Genomic DNA, 26,667 nt, shown 5'->3' on the forward strand with positions numbered 1-26,667 from the left:
TAAAGTATAAATAAATAAATTCCACAAATCTTTTAAGTAATAAACATTTCAGATCTTCAACATATTTACATTGTCAGTGTTTCAAGTTGCAGCACAGATTACAAATGGTAACAGTAAACACAGAATGGAAGCCGGTAGCTCATCCTCAATGAACTGGCAGCCCCGCTGAACGCCGACGCCATCTAGCCAAAACATTTTACTTCTTGCCATCGTGCCTGTCGGTTGCTCTGACAACTTGTGTGGTGAGTTGCGGCTTGCATTTCTTGCATGTGCCCATATATATTTAAAATGGAGTGTAACTTTCAGGGCCGTGTTGGGAAAAAAAAATTCCTGCTCCGAGCGCAGCTGTTTAACAAAAAGAAAGTTAGAGGCGAAAGTTGATAGGTTCCTGACAGGAAATATTAAAATAGTGGAGGAGTTTTCTTTTACACTCGAGTACTGGAAAATTACTATCAGCAATCTTGAATCTCGGATTACCCGGTGATTGGGAGTTCAGCAGATCGGGGAGGAGAGAGGCTGAAAGGAGGAGGGTTTTAGGACCTGGTGGGGTCCCAGCTGCCTCGCCGGGCCTGGCCCCCGTGCTAAGTCGGTAGCCAGTTGGTGGTGGGAGGGGGATGGAGCGGGCGAGCCGCTGCGCCGTGTTGCTGCTGGGCGGCGTGCTGTTGACAGCGGCCCAGTACGAGAAGTATAGCTGGCGCAGCTTCCCGCGGGACGAGCTGGTGCCGCTGGACTCGGCGTACCGCTACGCGCTGGAGCAGTTCGCGGCGGGCCACTGGCGGGAGAGCATCCGCTACCTGGAGCTGAGCTTGCGGCTGCACCGGCTGCTGCGGGAGAGCCAGGCTCACTGCGGCGCCGAGTGCCGGCTGAGCCCCGGGCGGCCGCCGTCCGGTCCCGACCTCGACGAGCTCCGGACCTTCGGCCACATCCTGCACCGGGCCGCGTGCCTCAGGCGCTGCAAGCGGTCGCTGCCTGTCTTTAGGCTCGCCCCCCCGGACAGGGAGACCCTCGTTCAGATGGAGAACCGCGTCCCCTACAAGTACTTGGAGAACGCCTTCTTCCAGGTGGGCACCGACCGGCGGCCGCGGCGTGTCGAGACGTTCGCGCACGGAGTGCGGGAGGAACTCAGCAGGGCAGGCAGCATCTGTGGAAATCTCGGCCCCCAGACTTCAGATGAAAGATCTCGTCCTGCCCCCCCCCAAAAAAAACACATCCACTGTCTGTACATCCAGACCTGCTGAGTTCCTCCAGCATTGTGTGTGTGTGTGTGTGTGTGTGTGTTGCTCTGGATTTCCAGCATCTGCAGAATATTTTGTGTTCCTAGTTCACAGATACTTTTGTACCAAGCGCGGTCGCGGGGGTACGTGCTGTCCCGCGCGTATATGGGGTGTGAATGCCGGCTTGCAGTGAACGCGCCTCGACTCTTTTTTTAAAAAAATGGGTTGAGATGGGAAACACTGCCTGTCTGAACTCTCTTCGCTTCTCTAGATTCCGCGATATCTCCCTCTCTCTGTCTCTCTCCCCTCTCTCTCTCTCAGGGCGGCGGCGGGAGAGTGAGTCATTGCGTGTATTTACAGCGGAGGTTTCCCTGATTAGTCGGGGGCGTTAGAGGTTACGGGGAGAAGGCAGGAGAATGGGGGTTGAGAGGGATAGTAAATCAGCCGTGACCGAATGGCGAGACAGTATCGATGGACCGAATGGGCCTAATTCCGCTCCTATCGTCCTACGGTTTGACATAAATTCCACCCCGTGGAATCAGACCGGGTCGGCGATGGTGTAATCTTCTGGATACAGTTTTTAAAAAAAAATCTTGCCGTCTCCACCCCACTATTTCCCTCCTCTCCCCCTCCATACCTCCCTTTATTTTTCCCCTCCATCCTCGTCCTCTGTCTTTCCTCACCCCCTCCTCCCCATCTCACGAACTCCGAAAGTGGGTGTCGGGACCAGTCCGTTTCCCTTACGCCAAATTAGTTTTTTTTCTCTTCTCCCCGCCCCGCCCCGTCCCGTCCCGTCCCGAAGGTGTCTTTCCACTGTCCCTCAGTCCCACTCCCCCGTTACTGTCTGGAGTTGCAGGAGGGGTCTGTGTGAGAAATGCCACGTACTTGGGTCGGCGCTCGGCTCCTCCCGACCCGAGCCAGTGGTCCCGCTGACTGACAGCTCGCTCGCTCGCTCGCTACGACATCGCCCTCCCTCCCCGGTGGGGCCAGGAGGGAGATCGCGCCTTTCCCCACTCATCCGGCCGCTGGGCCGACTGAATTACACAAATTATCCATCTCCTCCACACACAGACAGACACACACACAAACACACACACACAGAGTTTAGGACCCCCTTAGGTTCTAACGACGGGAGCAGGTCCATTTTGAAGGTTTTGACATGCGGGTGGGGGGGGGGTCACGGAGAGAGGTCGGCGGCAGATAAGGCGGACAAATTTCGGGGAGGAAAGCGAGGGCTCCAAACCTTGGCAGCCGCCGGTGCAGGAAGGAGAGTTCAGGTGAGCACCATAGAACGCAGGACCAGAACTGGGCCGTTCGGCCCGTCGAGGTTTTCCAGTGCATGGAGACTCAAGATTGTTTACTGACGTTTCCAGTACACAAGTGTAAAGGAGAACAAAATAATTATTGCTCCGGATAACGCTAAGATAAGAACACAGTTTTTAAAAACTAGACACACACACACACACACAATAAATATAAAGAGATTCTGTCGATGCTGGAATTCCATTCAGCAGATGTAGACGGGTAAAGGGGAGCTGGAGGAGACTATCCAGGAGGAGTTGAAACCCTTTGACCTTCCGCTGTTCGGGACAAGACGGGATCGCGGATTCACAGAGTAACGGAGCACAGAAACAGGGGCCCTTCGGCCCGTCTCTTGCATGCTGCCTCACCCAGCTAGCCCCACTTTTCCTGCTGAGGCCCGTATCCCTCTAAACCGGGGGTTCCTCGACCTTGTGAGGAGGGCTGGAAGAATTGCATCGGCCCGTGATTGAATGGCAGGCTGAATGGCCTACTTCTGCTCCTATATCTCATGGTCTTATTACGAGGGGGTCAGGCTGGGAACCCCTCCTCCTTAAACCTTTCTATCCCGCGTGTCCTGGTGAGGGGTCTCGGGGCCAAGACGTCAACCGCGTACTGCCTCTCCATAGATGCTGCCTGAGCTGCTGATTCCCACCGGCTGTGTGTGTGTGTGTGTGTGTGTGTGTGTGTGTGTCTCCTCTATAGGTCCTTGTTCCAAACGCTGTGACTGTGTGGCGGGGAGTTTGCTTTATTTGGTCACACGTACATTCGGACATCCGATGGAATGCAATCGTTCGCGTCGACCGGCCGGCGCGGTCCGAGGAACCGCTGGGGGCAGCCCCAAGGCCGCAACTCACTAAACCCTGCCGGTGCAGATCACAAGTCCTGGTGACGCGACCACTGACGCGAGGCAGACAATCTATGAAGAGTATTGATGATGGCTGTGTTGGCCAAGTGGTTAAGGCATTGGACTAGCGACCTGAAGGTCGTGAGTTCGAGCCTCAGCCGAGGCAGCGTGTTGTGTCCCTGAACAAGGCACTTAACCACACAGTGCTCTGCGATGACACCGGTGCCAAGCTGTATGGGTCCTCATGCCCTTCCCTTGGACAACATCGGTGTCGTGGAGAGGGGAGACTTGTAGCATGGGCAACTGCCGGTCTTCCATACAACCTTGCCCAGGCCTGCGCCCTGGAGACCTTCCAAGGTGCAAATCCATGGTCTCGGATGCCTATATATAAAGTTCAGATCTGCACCCCAAATTAAATCCCCAACACATATTCAGATATGAAGACTGGTAGCCAAATTCAGTTGCTAAATGTCTATGTCCTGACCCCAAAAATTCACTCCAATACTGACCTCCTATAATGTGGAATAAGCCTGCCTGGATTTACCTTCTCATGAGACTAACGGATGCCTGTATTGATAATGACTGTAGGTGGGGGGGTGGGGGGTCACTCATCTAGTAAAGTCACTGCCCAGAAGAAGGCGATGGCAAACCACTTATGTTAGAAAACTTTTGCCAAGAACAACTGTGGTCAAAGACCGTGATCGCCCATGTCATATGACATGGCCTGTGAAGAATGATACAAAATTATGTTGGGGGGGGGGTTATAGATAGGGTAAGTGCAGGCAGGCTTATTCCACTGAGCACAGGGTCATGGGTTAAGGGTCACGGGTCATGGGTTGAGGGTGAAAGGTGAAATGCTTCAGGGGAACTTGGCAGGAAGTATAGGGGGGAATGTCATTTTACACAAAGCGCGATCTGCCCTGGAGGTCAATAAGATTGAAAAGAGTACAGAGAAAATTATACACGGATGTTGCTGGGACCTGCGTTGTAGAGAAAGTATTGAATAGGTTAGGACTTTATTTCCTGGAGCATGGGAGTGTGAGGAGAGATTTGATGGAGGTGCAGTAGATTCCGGTTAATTGGGGCATACCGGGACCAGTACGTGCCGTCACTGTTCTCAAAATGTGTTACCACTGAATACATCTTTCCGAAACCGACGTGAGATCCCGCCGAGAGGTGAATGGCCTTTAGGCGGGTGTTGGCGGGATATTTCGGCAGAACTAACCCAGGGGGCAGCGTGAGGGTGCGACCAGCTGCCAGCGGGCGCGTGCCCCGGTTCTGGTCACCCGCCTATGGGAAAGATGTCAATCGGTTTGTAAGAGTGCAGAGAAAGGTAGACAAGAATGTGGCCGGGACATGAGTTGTTGGGAAAGGTTAAATTGGTTTGGATTTTATTCCCTGGAGGGCAGATTTGACAGCGGCATACAACATTTTGAGTGATGCAGGTAGGGTAAATGCAAGCAGACTTTCCCCCACTGAGGTTGGGTGGAGGTCGTGGGTTAACAGTGAAAGTTAAAATGGGGGGAAACTTCTCCACTCAGAGGGCCAGTGAGAGCTGCCAGTGCAAGTGGTGCATGCGATTTCGATTTCAACGTTTAAGAGAAGTTTGGATGGGTACATGGTTGGGGGGGGGTCTGCGGTCCAGGTGGGGGTCAATGGGACGAGGCAGAATAATGGTTTGGCACGAACTAGATGGGCCAAAGGGCCTGTTTTGGTGCTGTGACTGCATAATAACAGTAGGCTGGGAATCGGAAAGGAGAACCGGAAAATTACAGGACAAAAATGTTGGAGATGAACTGAGCTGGATGAGGAAGTAGAGCGATGGGTTAGTAAGTTTGCTGATGGTACAAAAGTTGGGGGTGTTGTGGGTAGTTTGGAGGGTTGTCAGAGGTTATAGTGGGACGTCAGTAGGATGAAGATCTGGGCTGAGGAGCGTCAGATGGAGCTCAACCCAGGTAAGTGTGAAGTCGTTCATTTTGGTGGGTCAAGTTTGAAGACATGGTAAGACTCTTGGCAGTGTGGAGGATCAGACGGATCTTGGGGTCTATGTCCACGGGACACTCAAAGCTGCTGTGCAGGTTGACAGTGTTGTTAAGAAGGCGTATGGTGTGTTGGCATTCATCAACCGTGGGATTGAGTTTAAGAGCCGAGAGGTAATGTTACAGCTATATAGGACCCTGGTCAGACCCCACTTGGAGTACTGTGCTCAGTTCTGATCGCCTCACTACAGGGAGGATGTGGAAACCATAGAAAGGGTGCAGAGGAGATTTACAAGGATTTTGCCTGGATTGGGGAGCATGTCTTATGAGAATAGGTTGAGTGAACTCGGCCTTTTCTCCTTGGAGCGACGGAGGATGAGAGGTGACCTGATAGAGGTGTACAAGATGATGAGAGGCATTGATCGTGTGGATAGTCGGAGGCTTTTCCCCAGGGCTGAAATGGCTAGCACAAGAGGGCACAGTTTTAAGGTGCTTGAAAGTAGGTACAGAGGAGATGTCAGGGGTAAGTTTTTTATGCAGAGACTGGTGAGTGTGTGGAATGGGCTGCCGGCGACAGTGGTGGAGGCAGATATGACAGGGTCTTTTAAAAGACTCTTAGATAGGTACATGGAGCTTAGAAAAGTAGAGGGTTATGTGGTGGGGAAATTCTAGGCAGTTTCCAGAGTAGGTTCTCTAAGAGTCTGTTAAAAGTTCTGCCTCTACCACCACCCCTGGCAGGCCGTTCCACACAGCCACCACACCCAGTGCAAAAAAAAACCCCTCTCTGACATCCCCCTAATCACCCTAAGATCGGGCCCTGCTGCATTAACCACTTTTCCCATCCTGGGGATAAAGTCTCGGGCAGTCCGCTCTGCTTATGCCTCAAACCTCTAGGGCACCCGGGGAAGTGTAGCAATTTGTGCAACACCATCGCAGCTCGGGGGCTTTCCGGGGTTCAGAGTCCAATTCCGGCCCTGTCCGCAGGGGGTTTCCTCCGGGGGGCTCTGGTTTCCTCCCACAGGTCAAATTTGAAGACCAGGTTGGCTGCTGATTCTAAGTTGTCCTGCGATTTAGCCGTGTGTTAAATCGGTGAGTTGCTGGGCGTCCCGGCTCAGCAAAGGCATGTTCCGCGCTGTATTTTTTTTTAAAAAAGGAGTTTTGTTGCGATATGGCGTGGAATAGGCATTCAGCTCTTTGAGCTGGGCCAACCAGCAACCCCCGATTTAATCCTAGCCTAATCAGAATCAGCTGTAAGCTGTATCGGTCCTAATGTCCTTCCTTTGGACAACATCGGTGGCGTGGAGAGGGGAGACTTGCAGCATGGGCAACTGCTGGTCTTCCATACAACCTTGCCCAGGCCTGCACCCTGGAGAGTGAAGACTTTCCAGGTGCAGATCCATGGTCTCGCAAGACTAACGGATGCCTAAAAAAAATCAGAATCGGGTTTATTATCACCGGCATGTGTCCTGAAATTTGTTGACTTAGCAGCAGCAGTTCAATGCAACACATAATATAGAAGAGAAAAAAATAAAAATGAATAAATAAATTACAGTATACGTATATTGAATAGATTTTTAAAAACTGTGCAAAAACAGAAATAATATATATTTTAGAAAGTGAGGTAGTGTTCATGTGTTCAATGTCCGTTTAGGAATTGGATGGCAGAGGGGAAGAAGCTGTTCCTGAATCGTTGAGTGTGTGTCTTCAGGCTCCTGTACCTCCTCCCTGATGGCAGAGGGGAAGGAGCTGTTCCTGAATCGTTGAGTGTGTGTCTTCAGGCTCCTGTACCTCCTCCCTGATGGCAGAGGGGAAGAAGCTGTTCCTGAATCGCTGAGTGTGTGTCTTCAGGCTCCTGTACCTCCTCCCTGATGGCAGAGGGGAAGAAGCTGTTCCTGAATAGTTGAGTGTGTGTCTTCAGGCTCCTGTACCTCCTCCCTGATGGCGGAGGGGAAGGAGCTGTTCCTGAATCGCTGAGTGTGTGTCTTCAGGCTCCTGTACCTCCTCCCTGATGGCAGAGGGGAAGAAGCTGTTCTTGAATCATTGAGTGTGTGTCTTCAGGCTCCTGTACCTCCTACCTGATGATAACAGTGAGAAAAGGGCATACCCTGGGTGCTGGAGGTCCTTAATAATGAACGCTGCCTTTCTGAGACACCGCTCCCTGAAGATGTCCTGGGTACTTCGTAGACTAGTACCCAAGATGGAGCCGAATAGATTTACAACCCTCTGCAGCTTCTTTCGGTCCTGTGCAGCAGCCCCTCCAGTGATGCAGCTTATCAGAATGCTCTCCACGGTACATCACAGGATGATTTACAATGATCAATTAGCCTACCAAACGGTACGCCTTCGGACTGTGGGAGGAAACAGGAGCACCTGGGGGAAACCCAAGCAGTCACAGGGAGAGAAAGTACAAACTGCTTACAGGCGGTGGGAATCGAACACGGGTCGTTGGTTCTGCAAAGCGTTATGCTCAGTACAATGCTACCGGTCACCCCATCTCTAAATAAATAAAATACCGTCTCTCATCGCTTCTCCTTCTCTGTCACTCCAAAGTGTAAAAGCCCTAGCTCGCTCAAACCTTCCTCGTAAGACACGCTGTCTTAAACAGGCAGCAACCTGGTAAATCTCCCTCTGCACCCTGTCTAATCCAGGCAGTTTCCTGATGAATCTCCTCTGGACCTTCCCTAATCCAGGCAGCATCCTGGTGAATCTCCTCTGCACACTCTCTAATCCAGGCAGCATCCTGGTGAATCTCCTCTGCACCCTCTCTAATCCAGGCAGCATCCTGGTAAATCTCCTCCGCACCCTCTCTAATCCAGGCAGCATCCTGGTAAATCTCCTCCGCACCCTCTCTAATCCAGGCAGCATCCTGGTAAATCTCCTTTGCACCCTCTCAAATCCAGGCAGCTTCCTGGTGAATCTCCTCTGGACCTTCTCTAATCCAGGCAGCATCCTGGTGAATCTCCTCTGCACCCTCTCTAATCCAGGTGGCATCCTGGTGAATCTCCTCAGCACACTCTCTAATCCAGGCAGCATCCTGGTAAATCTCCTCTGCACCCTCTCAAATCCAGGCAGCTTCCTGGTGAATCTCCTCTGGACCTTCTCTAATCCAGGCAGCATCCTGGTGAATCTCCTCTGCACACTCTCTAATCCAGGCGGCATCCTGGTGAATCTCCTCCGCACCCTCTCTAATCCAGGCAGCATCCTGGTAAATCTCCTCTGCACACTCTCTAATCCAGGCAGCATCCTGGTGAATCTCCTCCGCACCCTCTCTAATCCAGGCGGCATCCTGGTGAATCTCCTCTGCACCCTCTCAAATCCAGGCAGCGTCCTGGTGAATCTCCCTCTGCACCCTCTCTAATCCAGGAGAGGAAGGTTGGGAAAGGGGAAGACGTCAGGATAGGAAGGTGGGGAAAGAGGAAGAAGGTGGTAGGTGAAGCCGGTTGGAAATAAACAGTGAACGTTTCGGGATACGGTCCTTCGTCTCGGTTGGAAAGGAAGAGGGACAGATGCCAGAATCAAAGTGTGAAGGGAGGGGGAGGATTACAAGTTGCCCGGCGATCGGTGAGGGGGGAGTGATCTGAGAGGCTGGTAGGTGACGGGTAGAAAAGGCAAAAGCTTTTTTTTAAAAAAAAATGGAACCTGGAAATTATTCGGAAAAATGTGTAGCTCGGGTGGTCGATGGTTGGGCCGAATTGCTCTTCGATCCTGGCAGTCTCCACTTGCCAATGTTTCGTTGCTGGTGCGCTGTTCGATTGTGGGGTGTTCCCCGAAGGCTCGGCCTTGATACGCTTACGGGTCAGCTGCTTGGTGGTCGCCACGGAGACCCGATGGTGACGCGGGAGGAAATTGCGGCGGTCTGGAATTCTGCCCGCATTGGCTTGGGAGTTGGCGTGAGGCCCATGTGTCTGCATCTTATGGCCAAGCATTCGCAGGGCACCCCACAATCTCTTCGCCCGCTGACGAAACGCTGGCAGGTAAAATTGCCGAGATCGGAGAACAACTTGACCCAAGCAAAATGGATAGGAGGTGTCAATGGAATAAAGAAACAGGAGGAGGGCAAACGAGAGGTGAGGGCATTTTGTGTCTGCTGCTTTATTTCCTGTTAAAATTAACTTTGTTTGCCACATCTACATTAAAAAATGCATCATTTGCTTCGAACCAAATCAAATAATTGAGGGTTAAGTGTTGCCACGCCTCTGGGGGCAAATTAGCGTGCCCCTGCAACTTACTAAAGCCTGATTTATACTTCTGCGCAACTCGACGCCGTAACCTACGCAAGTGACTTACGCGCATTGGGAGCGTTTATACTCGTGCGTTGGTGTGTCTGCGTCGCTCTGCAATTCGCGCACACACCTGCCCGCGCAAGGCTCCATGGTCGTGGTAGTCTTTCTCGGGGTAAACAAGAAGCGAGCGTCTTTTTTCATAGGAGCGAAATGTGGCCTGCATAATTTCGGAGGTCTGTAAAGATTTATGGAAAGCACTGCAGCCAGAGTTCCTTCCCTGCCCTTCAGTCGCCCAATGGGAAGCTATTGCAGCGTAGGAGGAAATGCGGTGCTACCAAGTGGACCAATCACAGCTGTTGCGGTCTGCGTTGCCGCGACGCGCGGTTACATTTTCTGAGAGGTGCGCGTCGCAGCAACGCAGACTCTGGCGTAGGGATCCGCGTGGGCTTTGCGTAGGGTTTGTGGCGACGCGGAAGTATAAATCAGGCTTAGCCCTGACCAATACTTCTGTGGAGCGTCAGAGGAATCGCGTGCAGCCGCAGGGAGGACGCACAAGCCCCCGAGAGAGTTGCGCCCCTGATCTTGCAGTTGGTTTACGCTAACCGCTCCTGCAGAATCTCCCGTGTTCCTCGACTTAGGTGGGTGTATTTAGGCCGGCCCGTGACACCTGCCGCAGTGGATGCCTCTTGCCCCGGGAGGGCAAGAAGAGAAAAGGGAGGATCTAACACCGAGCCTTCGTGGGGCACTGGTCGGACCGCGCTTGGAGAATTGCAAGCAGTGTGTCCGCTGGCATTGGAGAGGGTCCCGAGGAGGCTCCTGAGAATTATTCCGGGAATGAAAGAGTTAACGTATGAGGAGCGTTTGGTGGCTCTGGGCCTGTACTCACTGGAGTTTAGAAGAATGTGGGGGCGGGGGTGGGGGGAGTCTCATTCAAACCTATTGATAGAGTGGATGTGGAGAGGATGTTTCCTATAGTGGAGGAGTCTAGGACCAGAGGACACAGATAGAGTGGATGTGGAGAGGATGTTTCCTGTAGTGGGGGGAGTCTAGGACCAGAGGACACAGATAGAGTGGATATGGAGAGAATGTTTCCTATAGTGGGGGGAGTCTAGGACCAGAGGACACAGATAGAGTGGATGTGGAGAGGATGTTTCCTATAGTGGAGGAGTCTAGGACCAGAGGGCACAGATAGAGTGGATGTGGAGAGGATGTTTCCTATAGTGGGGGAGTCTAGGACCAGAGGGCACAGCCTCAGAATTGAGGAGCATCCGTTTAGACAGAGAACAGAAGGAATTTACTTAGCCAGAGGGCGGTGAATCTGCGGAATTCATTGCCACAGACGGCCGCAGAGGCCCAGTCATAAGTATGGCTCGGTATATGGGTATCTTTAAAGCGGAATTTGATAGATTATTGTTTAGTCGGGGTGCCAAAGGTTACGGGGCAGATGGCGGGAGAATGGGGTGGAGGTGGGCCAGGATGGGATGGCGGAGCAGGCTCGACGGGCTGAATGGCCTAATTCTGTTCCTGGGGTCCTGGGGAACTCTTGACGTGTGCGTCTCTCTCCTCAGCTGAACAACCTGGAGAAGTCCATTTCCGCCGCCCACACCTTCCTGCAGAAGAACCCGAAGGACGCGGCAATGCAGAAGAAGATGAGTTACTACAAGTCCATCCCCGACATCGAGGTTTACCTTGTGGACGTGGAGGCTCGGGAGTACGAGGTAGGCCGAGTCCGGGCGAGGCCTGCACGCCGAGGGGCGCGGACGGGAAGCACAGTTAGAGTCAGGCTTGTTTGCTGGCGTGTGTCGTCAAGTTTGGCAGTCCGGTGCAATGCGTAAAACTTACGATCACAGCAATAAACAAATGAAATGTATGTTTATGTCATGAAAACTAAGTAGATACTGCAAGAATGGTGAGGTTATGTTCAGGGGTTGGTTCAAGAATCTGATGGCAGAGGGGAAGAAGCTGTTCCTGAATCGTTGAGTGTGTGCCTGCAGGCTCCTGTACCTTCTCCCTGATGGCAGAGGGGAAGAAGCTGTTCCTGAATCGCTGAGTGTGTGTCTTCAGGCTCCTGTACCTCCTCCCTGATGGCAGAGGGGAAGAAGCTGTTCCTGAATCGCTGAGTGTGTGTCTTCAGGCTCCTGTACCTCCTCCCTGATGGCAGAGGGGAAGAAGCTGTTCCTAAATCATTGAGTGCTTGTCTTCAGACTCCTGTACCTTCTCCCTGATGGCAGAGGGGAAGAAGCTGTTCCTGAATCGTTGAGTGTGTGTCTTCAGGCTCCTGTACCTCCTCCCTGATGGCAGAGGGGAAGAAGCTGTTCCTGAATCGCTGAGTGTGTGTCTTCAGGCTCCTGTACCTCCTCCCTGATGGCAGAGGGGAAGAAGCTGTTCCTGAATCGTTGAGTGCTTGTCTTCAGACTCCTGTACCTCCTCCCTGATGGCAGAGGGGAAGGAGCTGTTCCTGAATCGTTGAGTGTGTGTCTTCAGGCTCCTGTACCTCCTCCCTGATGGCAGAGGGGAAGAAGCTGTTCCTGAATCGTTGGGTGTGTGTCTTCAGGCTCCTGTACCTCCTCCCTGATGGTAGCAATGAGAAGAGGACATTTGCTTGTTAGTGACGGTCTTTAATGATGGATGTCACCTTTCTGAGCCACTGCCGTTTGGAAGATGTCCCGGATACCGTGGAGTCTGGTGTCCCTATGGAGCTTTCTGGGAGTTTGCAACTCTCTGCAGCTTTTATTTTCCCCTGGTCCTGTGCAGTAGCGCCCCTCTGCACCCCCCTCCTCCACCCCCATACCAGACGGCGATACACCCAGTTAGAATGCTCTCCACGGTACATCTGTAGAAACTTGCTCGAGTCTTCGGTGACCGACCGAGTCCAAATGAAGTGTAGCCGCCTTTGCAGCTGCGCCAACAGTTTGGGGGTCCCGGGGTAGATGCCCCAGAGCCGTTGACCCCCGGTGCTCCTGTTCTGTGTTCTAAATAAACACTGGAAGTCTGGGGCCGGTCGGGGAAGTGTTAATGTGTCAGGTTGCTATCTTCAGAGTCACGGCCACAGAGCACTGCAACGCAGAAACGGAGCCCTTCCGTCCATCTAAACCGTGCCGAAATGTTATTCTGCCTGTTTGCATCGACCTGCAGCTGTCCAAGTTTCTCCTAAACGTTGCAGTCGGACCTGCATCCATCACCTGTGCTGCCAGCTCGTTCCACAACTCCCTCCGGCCTCTGTCTGTACAAGTTCCTCCTCGTGTTCCCCTTGGACATTTCACCTTTCACCCTTAACCGGTGACCCTCTTGTTCCAGTCTCAGTGGGGTGGGTGGGTGGGGTGGGGTGGACTGGCTTGTTTCGTCATCGTCATTGTGTGCCATATTGTATGACAACGACATTGTGTGCCATGTTGCTATGATGTAGACAATCACGGTCTTTGCATGACCGTGACTGTTCTTGGCAAATTTTTTTCTACACAAGTGGTTTGCCATCGCCTTCTTCTGGGCAGTGTGGCTTTACAAGACGGGTGACCCCCCCCCCCCCAGCCATTATCAATACTGTTCAGAGATTGTCGCCTGGTGTCAGTGGTCAGATAACCAGGACTGGCTGCTCGTACGACCGTCCACCACCTGCTCCCACGGCTTCACGTGACCCTGATCGGTGGGCTGAGCAGGTGCTACACCTCGCCCAAGGGTGACCTGCAGGCTAGCGGAGGGAAGGAGCGCCTCACACGTCCTTTGGTAGAGATGTGTCTCCACCCCGCTACCCAAACCATACCTATACTCATAATTTTGTATGCCTCCATCAAATCTGCTCTCAATCTCCTACGCTCCAGGGAATAAAGTGCGAACCTGTTCAACCTTTCCCTCTATAACTCGGGTCCTCAGCTCCCGGCAACTTCCTTGTGAGCTTGAATATTCTTCAGAGACTGGTTTCTTTATGAGCTGTAGAGGAGGGTGGGAGTCAGCGGGAGGAGAAGATGGCGGTGCGACGCAGCTCGCAGCGGCCACTCCAGTGAATGAGATCTGTTATCTGTCAAGTAGGAGGCTGTGCACAATCCTGATTTGATGGAGACGGATGTGAGAAGCACGGAGGAACATTTGGAGAAACTTCTGAAAGGCCTGCTTCGCTGCCGCTGTTACTGTGGGGTCCGGAATCTCCGGAGGGGAAGGCCCCGAGTCCTCGGCTTTGCTTGTTGCTCGGCAGCTGGGGCGGGCTCGAAGTGCTCGGCAGAGATGGTGCTCGGTGCTCGTTGTCGGAGGGCTGGTCGGAGGTTCGGAGTTTTTGGATGGGCTCTGAGTCGGACTGCGGTCGGGTGCTTCCAATGCATCGGCAAGTTTGCGGCGCTTGGAAGTTCATGGCAGGGAGAGTTCCTCCCTTCTACTGTCTGCGTGAGATGATGGGGCTATCGGGACTTTGAGACTTTTTTTTACCGTGCCCATGGTCTGCTCTTTATCAAATTACAGTATTGCTTTGCACTGTTGTGACTATATGTTATAATAATGTGATTTTGTCTGTTTTAGTCTTGGTTTGTCCTGTGTTTCTGTGATATCATTCTGGAGGAACATTGTATCATTTTTTTAATGCATGCATTTCTAAATGACAATAAACGAGGACTGAGTGTCCTCATAATCTGATCTAATGCATTCGTGGAGCAAAGCCCTGGATGAAGAGTCGTGACTCTGGACTGAACAGTCTGGACGTAGGTCCACGCAGAGATCCAACCCAGAAGGTTTGGGTCAAAGGGTCATAGTACGGATTCAGGCCACTCGGCCCAAGCAGTCCATGCTGACCCATGACACCGACCCCAACTAGTTCCAGTTTCCCGCGTCCGGCCCATTCTCCCCGTCGCAAGTTCTTCCAGGTGTGCCGGGGAGAGCATTCCAACTGGTTGCAGCTCCCCGTCTGGCATGGTACGGTGGTGGGGGGTGGGGGGGGGCAGTTGTTTGCACAGGATCGGAAAGAGTGGCGAGCTCGGCCAGCTCTGTCACGGGCGCTGGTTCCTCCCCCACCCTCCCAGCGTCCAGGACATCTTCAAAAGGCGATGCCTCAAAAAGGTGGTGTCCATCATTCAGGACCCCCACCACCCAGGACATGCCCTCTTCTCATTGCTACCATCAGGGAGGAGGTACAGGAGCCTGAAGACATACACTCAACGATTCAGGAACAGCTCCTTCCCCTCTGCCATCAGGGAGGAGGTACAGGAGCCTGAAGACACACACTCAACGATTCAGGAACAGCTTCTTCCCCTCTGCCATCAGATCTCTGAATGGACACTCAACCCATGAACACAACCTCACTATTTTTTTTGTTTTGCCTTTTTGCACTACTTACATAACTTGTATATCTAATTTAATGTTTATTTTAAGTTTCATCATATACTGTACTGCTGCCACGAAATGACGTTGGCCAGTGATAATTAAGCCTGACGTTGACTGATTCCAAAGCCCCGTCCCTGCACATAACCTACTCAAGTGCCCTTCTGGCCCCTCAGGCCGCGTCGTCCAGCAACGCCCAATTTAACCCCAGCCTAATCACGGGGCAGTTTACAATGACCAATTAAACTACTAGATTAGATTAGACTATGGGGGCACGCAGTCCTCTTTTATTGTCATTTAGTAATGCAGGCATTAAGAAATGATTCCTCCAGAATGATATCACAAAAACACAAGACAAACCAAGACTGAAAAAACTGACAAAAACCACAAAATTATAACACATAGTTACAACAGTGCATAGCAATACCGTAATTTGATGAAGAACAGACCACGGGCACGGTAAGAAGTCTCAAAGTCCCTCAAAAGTCCCATCATCTCACGCAGACGGTACAAGGAAGAAAACTCTCCCTGCCATGAGCTTCTAGCACCGCAAACTTGCCGATGCAGCACCCTGGAAGCACCCGACCACAGTCCGACTCTTGAGTCCGTCCGAAAACTTCGAGCCTCCGACACCGAGCACCATCTCTGCCGAGTGCTTCAACCCTGGCCCCGGCAACAGGCAACAGGCAACAGGCAGAGCCGAGGATTCGGGGCCTTCACCTCCAAAGGTTCTCGATCGCACAGTAGCAGTGGCAGCGAAGCGGGCATTTCAGAAGACTAACCGGTCGGTCTTTGGGCTGTGGGCGGAAACCGGAGCAGCCGGAGGAAACCCACGCGGTCACGGGGAGGGAGCGTGCAGACTCCTAACGGGGCAGCGGCGTGAATTGAACCCGGGTCGCCGGTATGGTAAAGCGTTGCGCTGACCACAAAGCTACCAGTCCATATGGGGGATGCTCCCCCATACATAAGCACTGCAGAAGGACCGAGTTATCGGGAGTGTTTTTACCAGCTGGGACTTTAATCATGAGAGTGTAGGGGAGCTTATAAATTGAACAGCTACTGGTCTTTTTAGTAGGTACCTAAATAAGGTAGCCACTGGGTGTACGCTGGTGATCTTCTGCTGCTGTGGCCCGTCCAGTTCAAGGTCTGACATGTGTGTTCAGAGATGCTCTTCTGCACACCACTGTTGTAACGTGTGGTTATTTGAGTTACTGTCGCCTTCCCGTCAGCTTGAACCAGTCTGGCCACTCTCCTCTGACCTCTCTCATTAACAAGGCGTTTTCACCCACAGAGCTGCCGGCTCGCTGAATTTTTATTTTTGACTTTCGCACCATTCTCCAGAGACTGTTGTGGGTGAAAATCACGGCAGATCAGCAGTTTCTGAGATACTCAAACCACCCCGTCTGGCACCGACAGTCATTCACACACACTCAAAGTCACTTGGATCGCATTGATCCCCCCCCCCCCCCCACCCGCCACCATTCTGATGTTCGGTCTGAATCTCTTGACCGTGTCGGCGTGCTCTTGCGCACTGAGCTTCCTGCCCACCTGATCAGCGGAGGGGATATTTATGATAACGAGTGGGTGTACCTTGTGAAGTGGTCGCTGGTTTCGTAAAATTATTCAGACGGGGGGGGGGAATAATTTTATTATTATAAAAGTCTGGAACGAGCTGCCAGTGGAAGCGGGGTGGGAGGGTGCAGGATTGATTTCAGCGTTTGGGTGGGGAGGGGCATGGAGGGCTATACGGTGTGGGGGTGCAGGCTCAGAGTACCGGGGGGGGGGGGATAGGTTTAAACTGGGAGGGGAGAGGTTTGAGGTGCTGTGGAGGCAGGACGTGTCGGAGCCCCGTGGCCTGTGACGCTGGGAAGGTGGCGGGGAGGCGATGGCGGGCGGGAGCGAGACCTGACACAGCTCTCCCTTTTTTATTTCCTCTCCCCCCTTCCCCCGGCCCCCCCCAGGCGCTGTTCCTGAAGGCAGTGAAGGCCTACAACAACGGGAATTTCCGTAGCAGCGTAACCGACATGGAGCACGCTCTCCCGGAGTACTACAGAGTGCACCAGGAGTGCATCAGCGCCTGCGAGGATTCCTGCGACGTCAGCGACTTCAAGGACTTTTACCCGTCCGTGGCAGGTCGGTTACAGCCTTAGGTGACCTCCCCTCTTCCCTCTGACCCTCTCTCTCCCCCCCCCCCACCCCCGCCCAAGCAGGGGCAGAAGCCGGTGGGGATTTCCGGCAGATCGAGATGGTTTGACGTGACTCCCAGCCCACGAGCGCAGAGGAGAGCGAAGCGGCGGTTACTCCGGGTGCGACGCAGACCGGGGCGGCCCGGTAGCGCAGTAGCTAACACGACGCTCAACAGTACCGGTGGCCCGTGTCCAAATCCCGCCACTGCCTTGAAGGAGTTTGTACGTTCTTCCTCCTCCTCCGCCCCTTATGACCGCGTGGGTTTCCTCCGGGTGCTCTGGTTTCCTCCCACAGTCCAACAACGCACCGGTCGGTAGATTAATTGTAGATTAATTGCTCATTGTAAAACGTCCCGTGATTAGCTAAGGGTTAAATCGGGGGTTGCTGGGCGCCGTGGCTGGAGTTGTCAGAAGGGCCAATTCTATGCTTCATCTCAGTAAATTAATTTTTTTTTATATAAAGCACGCAATAATAAAAAAAACACAATAAATATAAATACATGAGCCATCCGCAGAACCACCGATGCGGCAGAGAGGGCCTCAAGATGGCTGTGGCTCAAAAGAGGGCAGCCATGGAGTCGTAAGTAGCTAGCCATCTGGACACAAGCTGGGGTGTGGAGGGCTGGGTCAGTGGGTGATTGGGCGTGTGTGTGGTGGGGTGGGTCAGTGGGTGATTGGGACTGTGGAGGGGTGGGTCAGTGGGTGATTGGGGGTGTGGAGGGGTGGGTCAGTTGGTGATTAGGACTGTGGAGGGGGGGGTCGGTGGGTGATCGGGGGTGTGGAGGGGTGGGTCAGTGGGTGATTCGGGTGTGGAGGGGTGGGTCAGTGGGTGATTGGGGGTGTGGAGGGGTGGGTCAGTGGGTGATTGGGGGTGTGGAGCGGTGGGTCGGTGGGTGATTGGGGGTGTGGAGGGGTGGGTCAGTGGGTGATTGGGGGTGTGGAGCGGTGGGTCGGTGGGTGATTGGGGGTGTGGAGGGGTGGGTCAGTGGGTGATTGGGGGTGTGGAGGGGTGGGTCAGTTGGTGATTGGGTGTGTGGAGGGGTGGGTCAGTAGGTGATTGGGGGTGTGGAGGGGTGGGTCAGAGGGTGATTGGGGGTGTGAAGGGGTGGGTCAGTGGGTGATTGGGTGTGTGGAGGGGTGGGTCAGTGGGTGATAGGGGGTGTGGAGGGGTGGGTCGGTGAGTGATTGGGTGTGTGGAGGGGTGGGTCAGTGGGTGATTGGGTGTGTGGAGGGGTGGGTCAGTGGGTGACTGGGGGTGTGGAGGGGTGGGTCGGTGGGTGACTGGGGTGTGGAGGGGTGGGTCGGTGGGTGACTGGGGGTGTGGAGGGGTGGGTCGGTGGGTGACTGGGGGTGTGGAGGGGTGGGTCGGTGGGTGATTAGGACTGTGGAGGGGTGGGTCGGTGGGTGATTGGGGGTGAGGAGGGGTGGGTCGGTGGGTGATTGAGGGTGTGGAGGGGTGGGTCGGTGGGTGATTGGGGGTGTGGAGGGGTGGGTCGGTGGGTGATTGGGGGTGTGGAGGGGTGGGTCAGTGGGTGTTTGGGTGTGTGGAGGGGTGGGTCAGTGGGTGATTAGGACTCTGGAGGGGTGGGTCGGTGGGTGATTAGGACTGTGGAGGGGTGGGTCGGTGGGTGATTAGGAATGTGGAGGGGTGGGTCGGTGGGTGATTGGGGGTGTGGAGGGGTGGGTCGGTGGGTGATTGGGGGTGTGGAGGGGTGGGTCGGTGGGTGATTGGGGGTGTGGAGGGGTGGGTCGGTGCGTGATTGGGGGTGTGGAGGGGTGGGTCGGTGGGTGATTGGGGGTGTGGGGGGTGGGTCGGTGGGTGATTGGAGGTGTGGAGGAGTGGGTCGGTGGGTGTTTGGGTGTGTGGAGGGATGGGTCGGTGGGTGATGGGGGTGTGGAGGGGTGGTCGGTGGGTGATTGGGGGTGTGGAGGGGTGGTCGGTGGGTGATTGGAGGTGTGGAGAGGTGGGTCGGTGGGTGATTGGGGGTGTGGAGGGGTGGGTCGGTGGGTGATTGGGGGTGTGGAGGGGTGGGTCGGTGGGTGATTGGAGGTGTGGAGGAGTGGGTCGGTGGGTGTTTGGGTGTGTGGAGGGATGGGTCGGTGGGTGATTGGGGGTGTGGAGGGGTGGGTCGGTGGGTGATTGGGGGTGTGGAGGGGTGGGTCGGTGGGTGATTGGGGGTGTGGAGGGGTGGGTCTGTGGGTGATTGGGGGTGTGGAGGGGTGGGTCAGTGGGTGATTGGGGGTGTGGAGGGGTGGGTCAGTGGGTGTTTGGGTGTGTGGAGGGGTGGGTCAATGGGTGATTAGGACTGTGGAGGGGTGGGTCGGTGGGTGATTGGGGGTGTGGAGGGGTGGGTCGGTGGGTGATTGAGGGTGTGGAGGGGTGGGTCGGTGGGTGATTGGGGGTGTGGAGGGGTGGGTCAGTGGGTGATTGGGGGTGTGGAGGGGTGGGTCAGTGGATGATTGGGGGTGTGGAGGGGTGGGTCAGTGGGTGTTTGGGTGTGGAGGGGTGGGTCAGTGGGTGATTAGGACTGTGGAGGGGTGGATCAGTGGGTGATTGGGGGTGTGGAGGGGTGGGTCAGTGGGTGGGGGTGTGGAGGGGTGGGTCGGTGGGTGATTGGGGGTGTGGAGGGGTGGGTCGGTGGGTGATTGGGGGTGTGGAGGGGTGGGTCAGTGGATGATTGGGTGTGTGGAGGGGTGGGTCAGTGGGTGATTGGAGGTGTGGAGGAGTGGGTCGGTGGGTGTTTGGGTGTGTGGAGGGATGGGTCGGTGGGTGATTGGGGGTGTGGAGGGGTGGGTCGGTGAGTGATTAGGGGTGTGGAGGGGTGGGTCGGTGGGTGATTGGGGGTGTGGAGGGGTGGGTCTGTGGGTGATTGGGGGTGTGGAGGGGTGGGTCAGTGGGTGATTGGGGGTGTGGAGGGGTGGGTCAGTGGATGATTGGGGGTGTGGAGGGGTGGGTCAGTGGGTGACTGGGGGTGTGGAGGGCTGGGTCAGTGGGTGACTGGGGGTGTGGAGGGCTGGGTCAGTGGGTGTTTGGGTGTGTGGAGGGGTGGGTCAGTGGGTGATTAGGACTGTGGAGGGGTGGGTCAGTGGGTGATTGGGGGTGTGGAGGGGTGGGTCGGTGGGTGATTGGGGGTGTGGAGGGGTGGGTCGGTGGGTGATTGAGGGTGTGGAGGGGTGGGTCGGTGGGTGATTGGGGGTGTGGAGGGGTGGGTCGGTGGGTGATTGGGGGTGTGGAGGGGTGGGTCGGTGGGTGATTGGGGGTGTGGAGGGGTGGGTCAGTGGATGATTGGGGGTGTGGAGGGGTGGGTCAGTGGGTGTTTGGGTGTGTGGAGGGGTGGGTCAGTGGGTGATTAGGACTGTGGAGGGGTGGGTCAGTGGGTGATTGGGGGTGCGGAGGGGTGGGTCAGTGGGTGATTGGGGGTGCGGAGGGGTGGGTCAGTGGGTGATTGGGGGTGTGGAGGGGTGGGTCAGTGGGTGGGGGTGTGGAGGGGTGGGTCAGTGGGTGATTGGAGGTGTGGAGGAGTGGGTCGGTGGGTGTTTGGGTGTGTGGAGGGATGGGTCGGTGGGTGATGGGGGTGTGGAGGGGTGGGTCGGTGGGTGATTGGGGGTGTGGAGGGGTGCGTCGGTGGGTGATTGGGGGTGTGGAGGGGTGGCTCGGTGGGTGATTGGAGGTGTGGAGGAGTGGGTCGGTGGGTGTTTGGGTGTGTGGAGGGATGGGTCGGTGGGTGAGTGGGGGTGTGGAGGGGTGGGTCGGTGGGTGATTGGGGGTGTGGAGGGGTGGGTCGGTGGGTGATTGGGGGTGTGGAGGGGTGGGTCTGTGAGTGATTGGGGGTGTGGAGGGGTGGGTCAGTGGATGATTGGGGGTGTGGAGGGGTGGGTCAGTGGGTGTTTGGGTGTGTGGAGGGGTGGGTCAGTGGGTGATTAGGACTGTGGAGGGGTGGGTCAGTGGGTGATTGGGGGTGTGGAGGGGTGGGTCGATGGGTGATTGAGGGTGTGGAGTGGTGGGTCAGTGGGTGATTGGGGGTGTGGAGGGGTGGGTCAGTGGGTGATTGGGGGTGTGGAGGGGTGGGTCAGTAGGTGGGGGTGTGGAGGGGTGGGTCAGTGGGTGATTGGGGGTGTGGGGGGTGGGTCGGTGGTGATTGGAGGTGTGGAGGAGTGGGTCAGTGGGTGTTTGGGTGTGTGGAGGGATGGGTCGGTGGGTGATGGGGGTGTGGAGGGGTGGGTCGGTGGGTGATTGAGGGTGTGGAGGGGTGGGTCGGTGGGTGATTGGGGGTGTGGAGGGGTGGGTCAGTGGGTGATTGGGGGTGTGGAGGGGTGGGTCAGTGGATGATTGGGGGTGTGGAGGGGTGGGTCAGTGGGTGTTTGGGTGTGTGGAGGGGTGGGTCAGTGGGTGATTAGGACTGTGGAGGGGTGGGTCAGTGGGTGATTGGGGGTGTGGAGGGGTGGGTCAGTGGGTGATTGGGGGTGTGGAGGGGTGGGTCAGTGGGTGGGGGTGTGGAGGGGTGGGTCAGTGGGTGATTGGGGGTGTGGGGGGTGGGTCGGTGGGTGATTGGAGGTGTGGAGGAGTGGGTCAGTGGGTGTTTGGGTGTGTGGAGGGATGGGTCGGTGGGTGATGGGGGTGTGGAGGGGTGGGTCAGTGGGTGATTGGGGGTGTGGAGGGGTGGGTCAGTGGGTGGGGGTGTGGAGGGTTGGGTCAGTGGGTGATTGGGGGTGTGGGGGGTGGGTCGGTGGGTGATTGGAGGTGTGGAGGAGTGGGTCGGTGGGTGTTTGGGTGTGTGGAGGGATGGGTCGGTGGGTGATGGGGGTGTGGAGGGGTGGGTCGGTGGGTGATTGGGGGTGTGGAGGGGTGGGTCGGTGAGTGATTGGGGGTGTGGAGGGGTGGGTCAGTGGGTGATTGGGGGTGTGGAGGGGTGGGTCAATGGATGATTGGGTGTGTGGAGGGGTGGGTCAGTGGGTGTTTGGGTGTGTGGAGGGGTGGGTCAGTGGGTGATTAGGACTGTGGAGGGGTGGGTCAGTGGGTGATTTGGGGTGTGGAGGGGTGGGTCAGTGGGTGATTGGGGGTGTGGAGGGGTGGCTCAGTGGGTGGGGGTGTGGAGGGGTGGGTCAGTGGGTGATTGGGGGTGTGGGGGGTGGGTCGGTGGGTGATTGGAGGTGTGGAGGAGTGGGTCGGTGGGTGTTTGGGTGTGTGGAGGGATGGGTCGGTGGGTGATGGGGGTGTGGAGGGGTGGGTCGGTGGGTGATTGGGGGTGTGGAGGGGTGGGTCAGTGGGTGATTGGGGGTGTGGAGGGGTGCGTCGGTGGGTGATTGGGGGTGTGGAGGGGTGGGTCGGTGGGTGATTGGGGGTGTGGAGGGGTGGGTCGGTGGGTGATTGGGGTGTGGAGGGGTGGGTCGGTGGGTGATTGGGGGTGTGGGGGGTGGGTCGGTGGGTGATTGGGAGTGTGGAGGAGTGGGTCGGTGGGTGTTTTTGTGTGTGGAGGGATGGGTCGGTGGGTGATTAGGGGTGTGGAGGGGTGGGTCGGTGGGTGATTGGGGGTGTGGAGGGGTGGGTCGGTGGGTGATTGGGGGTGTGGAGGGGTGGGTCGGTGGGTGGTTGGGGGTGTGGAGGGTGGGTCGGTGGGTGATTGGGGGTGTGGAGGGGTGGGTCGGTGGGTGATTGGGGGTGTGGAGGGGTGGGTCGGTGGGTGATTGGGGGTGTGGAGGGGTGGGTCGGTGGGTGATTGGGGGTGTGGAGGGGTGGATCAGTGGGTGATTGGGGGTGTGGAGGGGTGGGTCAGTGGGTGTTTGAGGGTGTGGAGGGGTGGGTCAGTGGGTGGAGGTGTTGATCAGCCTCACTGCTTGGGGGAAAGTCACTGTTTTTGAGTCTGGTGGTCCTGGTGTGGATGCTACGCAGCCTCCTCCCCGACAGGATTGGGACAGACAGTCCGTGAGCAGGGTGGGTGGGATCCTTCATGATGTTACTGGCTCTTTTCTGACACCTTTCTGTATCTGTGTCTGTGATAACGTGTGCGCTGGTGATGTGTTGGGCAGTTTTGCCTCCTCTGTGTGTGTCACTGATACCCAGAAGCCGCCAGCGGTCAGTCAGATCCACGCCCCAGCTCTTTCTGACTCCCCTGGGTGTCTCTTTCTTTTTCAATATTTTTATTGATCTCTTACATAAAGGAATACAGAGTATAGTAGGACGTATAATATATATCGATTACAATATATTGGAATCACATATATATTCTCATTATCCCATATCCATATAAATTAAATTTAAACATAATATTGAAAATAGATAATTTTATTATACAGGCAAAATCTAAACCCACCACCAGGAAAAAAAAACAGCTGTTTAGTTTTAAAAAACGGAAAAAATCCTTATCATATAGTAAAACCTATTATTAGCGAACATCTGTGCTTAATAGCAAATCAAAGATTTTGAAAATAATTCAAAAAGCTCTGCACAATGTTAAAAAATCTTGTCTAGGTTCAGAAACTGAACATCGAATGCTCTCTAAATTTCAATAAGACATAACGTCATTTGACCAATGAGTATGAGTAGGTGGAGTGGCATTCTTCCACTTAAGCAACAATGCCCTCCTGGCTATAAGAGAAATAAAGGCCAGAATGTGCAGATCATGTGTCTCCAAAATAATATCATTTCCTCCAACAATACCAAATAAGGCAGTCAAAGGATTAGGTTTAAAATTTACTTTAAAAAGCACCGAAAAAGTTCGGAACACTTCCTTCCAATATTTTTCATGACTCGGACAAGTCCAAAACATATGGATTAGTGAAGCCTCCTCATTGTTACGTCTATCACAAAAGAGAGATATATCCGAAAAAAACGAGGCAGCTTATCTTTAGTCACGTGGGCCCTATGAATCACTTTAAATTGTAGAAGGGAATGACGGGCACATAACGATGAGATATTAACCAATTTAAAGATTTCATTCCAAGTGTCCTCAGAAATTGGAATCTGTAAATTTTGTTCCCAGAGATTTTTAATTTTGTCTAAAGGAATATTTCTCATCTCCAACAACATACCATGAATATTAAATATAGATCCATTATGGAAGGGTTTCAAATTAAAAACTGTATCAAGTAAATTCTTATCTAGACTTTTAGGAAATGTATGTACTTGAGAATGCAAGAAGTCTCTGAGTTGTAAATATCGAAAAAAGTGGGTTTTGGGTAGGCTATACTTGGCTGACAGTTGTTCAAATGAAGAGAGACTATCTCCAACAAACAAATCCTGAAAACATTTAATACCCAATCTATTCCACTCTTTAAAAACTACATCAGTCATAGAAGGTTTAGAAATAGTTAGAAATAATGGGACTTGAAAGTGAAAAACTGAATAAACCAAAATATTTTCTAAACTGTATCCAAATCTTCAAAGCGTGTTTAACTACAAAATTATCAGTTAAATAACTTGAAGATAAAGGAATTCAGGATCTGAGAAGAGAAATAATAGAAAATTTAATAACAGAATTACCTTCTAAAGAAACCCAGACAGGGTTAATCGAGATATTAATCGAGAGGACTGTGTGTCTCTGATACCCAGGAGCCTGCACTTGGACCATACCCTTCCCATCCACGTACCTATCCAAATTTCTCTCAAATGTTGACATCGACGCCACACCCACCACTTCCACTGGCACTCTCACTACCCTCTGAGGGAAGCAGTTCCTCCTCGGGCTCCCCTGAAACTTTCACCTTTCACCCTTGACCCCCAGTCATATTCTCACCGAGCCTTAGTGGAAGAAGTCTGGATGTGCAGAAGATGTTTCCCATGGTGGGGGAGTCTAGGACCAGAGGACACAGATAGAGTGGATGTGGAGAGGATGTTTCCTATAGTGGGGGAGTCTAGGACCAGAGGACACAGATAGAGTGGATGCGGAGAGGATGTTTCCTATAGTGGGAGAGTCTAGGACCAGAGGGCACAGATAGAGTGGATGCGGAGAGGATGTTTCCTATAGTGGGAGAGTCTAGGACCAGAGGGCACAGATAGAGTGGATGTGGAGAGGATATTTCCTATAGTGGGGGAGTCTAGGACCAGAGGGCACAGATAGAGTGGATGTGGTGAGGATGTTTCCTATATTGGGGAGTCTAGGACCAGAGGACACAGATAGAGTGGATGTGGAGAGGATGTTTCCTATAGTGGGGGGAGTCTAGGACCAGAGGACACAGATAGAGTGGATGTGGAGAGGATGTTTCCTATAGTGGGGGAGTCTAGGACCAGAGGACACAGATAGAGTGGATGTGGAGAGGATGTTTCCTATGGTGGGGGAGTCTAGGACCAGAGGGCACAGATAGAGTGGATGTGGTGAGGATGTTTCCTATAGTGGGGGAGTCTAGGACCAGAGGACACAGATAGAGTGGATGTGGAGAGGATGTTTCCTATAGTGGGGGAGTCTAGGACCAGAGGGCACAGATAGAGTGGATGTGGTGAGGATGTTTCCTATAGTGGGGGAGTCTAGGACCAGAGGACACAGATAGAGTGGATGTGGAGAGGATGTTTCCTATAGTGGGGGGAGTCTAGGACCAGAGGACACTGCCTCAGAATAGAGGGACGTCCATTTCAAACAGATGAATAAGAATTTCTGTAGCCAGATGGTGGTGAATCTGTGGAATTTGTTGCCACAGGTAGTTGTGGAGGCCAAGTCATTATGCATATTTAAGGCAGGGATAATGGATTCTTGATGAGTCTGGGCATGAAGGGTTAAGTGGAGAGGGCAGGAGACTGGGGCTGAAGAGGGAAAATGGATCAGCCTTGATGAAAAAGTGGAGCAGATTTGATGGGGCTTATTCTGCTCCTAGATCTTACGGCCTTGCCACCACCAAGGTCTCGTCACCACCACCCATCCCAGAATCTCTCTGACCCACGACCGTCAGGAAGGAGGTACAGGGGCACCAGGACTGGGACTGTCCGACTGGGTAACAGCTCCTTCCCTCGGGCTGGGAGACTGATGAATACCCTGCCACCACTGAGATCTCGCCACCGGGACAGCGAGCTGTTTAGTGGTTACCTGTGCTGTGCACTACAATCATTTTTGCGTTGTAGTTTACTGACTTTATGGTGATATTCAGTTTTATGCGCTGTGTGTGTGTGTGTGTGTGTGTGTGTGTGTGTGTGTGTGAGAGACGTATGTTGTTGTGCTCCAGAGGGACGTTCTTTCGTTTGGCTGGCCGTACGTACTGTCAGATACCAGTAAACATGACCTTGTATGTGCCTCACATTCTGCCTTTCCCCCTGTTTGCAGAACTTTTTGTGGAGACGCTGAAGTGCAAAGCGAAGTGTGCCCAGAATTTAACTCCCAACGTGGGCGGTTTCTTTGTGGAGAAGTTCGTGGCCACGATGTATCACTACCTGCAGTTTGCCTACTACAAACGTGAGTGAAACAGTTTACCCTACACTCTGTCACCGGGGCAGCCCGCCTCTCGCTCCACCTGCCCCACCTGAGTGCTTCTGGGTTCAAACCCCTAGGGTGACCTCCTTCCTGATGGTTGAGGGGTGATAACTGTTCCTGAACCTGGTGGTGTCGGTCCTGAGGCTCCTGTACCTCCTTCCTGATGGTTGAGGGGTGATAACTGTTCCTGAACCTGGTGGTGTGGGTCCTGAGGCTCCTGTAC

General features: G+C 54.1%; 1 protein-coding gene across 1 annotated transcript in view; it reads left to right on the top strand.

The window, feature by feature from the left end:
- The first annotated feature begins 573 nt into the window (after positions 1 to 573).
- Positions 574 to 26,667, top strand: part of LOC140191847 (cartilage-associated protein-like) — a 49,019-nt gene continuing 22,925 nt past the window's right edge. Inside the window, exons 1-4 of the mRNA XM_072249638.1 lie at positions 574 to 1,061; positions 11,131 to 11,280; positions 16,825 to 16,996; positions 26,298 to 26,426. Of these exons, the coding sequence (XP_072105739.1) occupies positions 615 to 1,061; positions 11,131 to 11,280; positions 16,825 to 16,996; positions 26,298 to 26,426 (898 nt within the window). The 5' untranslated portion in view covers positions 574 to 614. The remainder of the gene's footprint in view (positions 1,062 to 11,130; positions 11,281 to 16,824; positions 16,997 to 26,297; positions 26,427 to 26,667) is intronic.

The sequence above is a fragment of the Mobula birostris genome, chromosome X (genome assembly GCF_030028105.1).
Source record: "Mobula birostris isolate sMobBir1 chromosome X, sMobBir1.hap1, whole genome shotgun sequence".
Lineage (NCBI taxonomy): Eukaryota > Metazoa > Chordata > Chondrichthyes > Myliobatiformes > Myliobatidae > Mobula > Mobula birostris.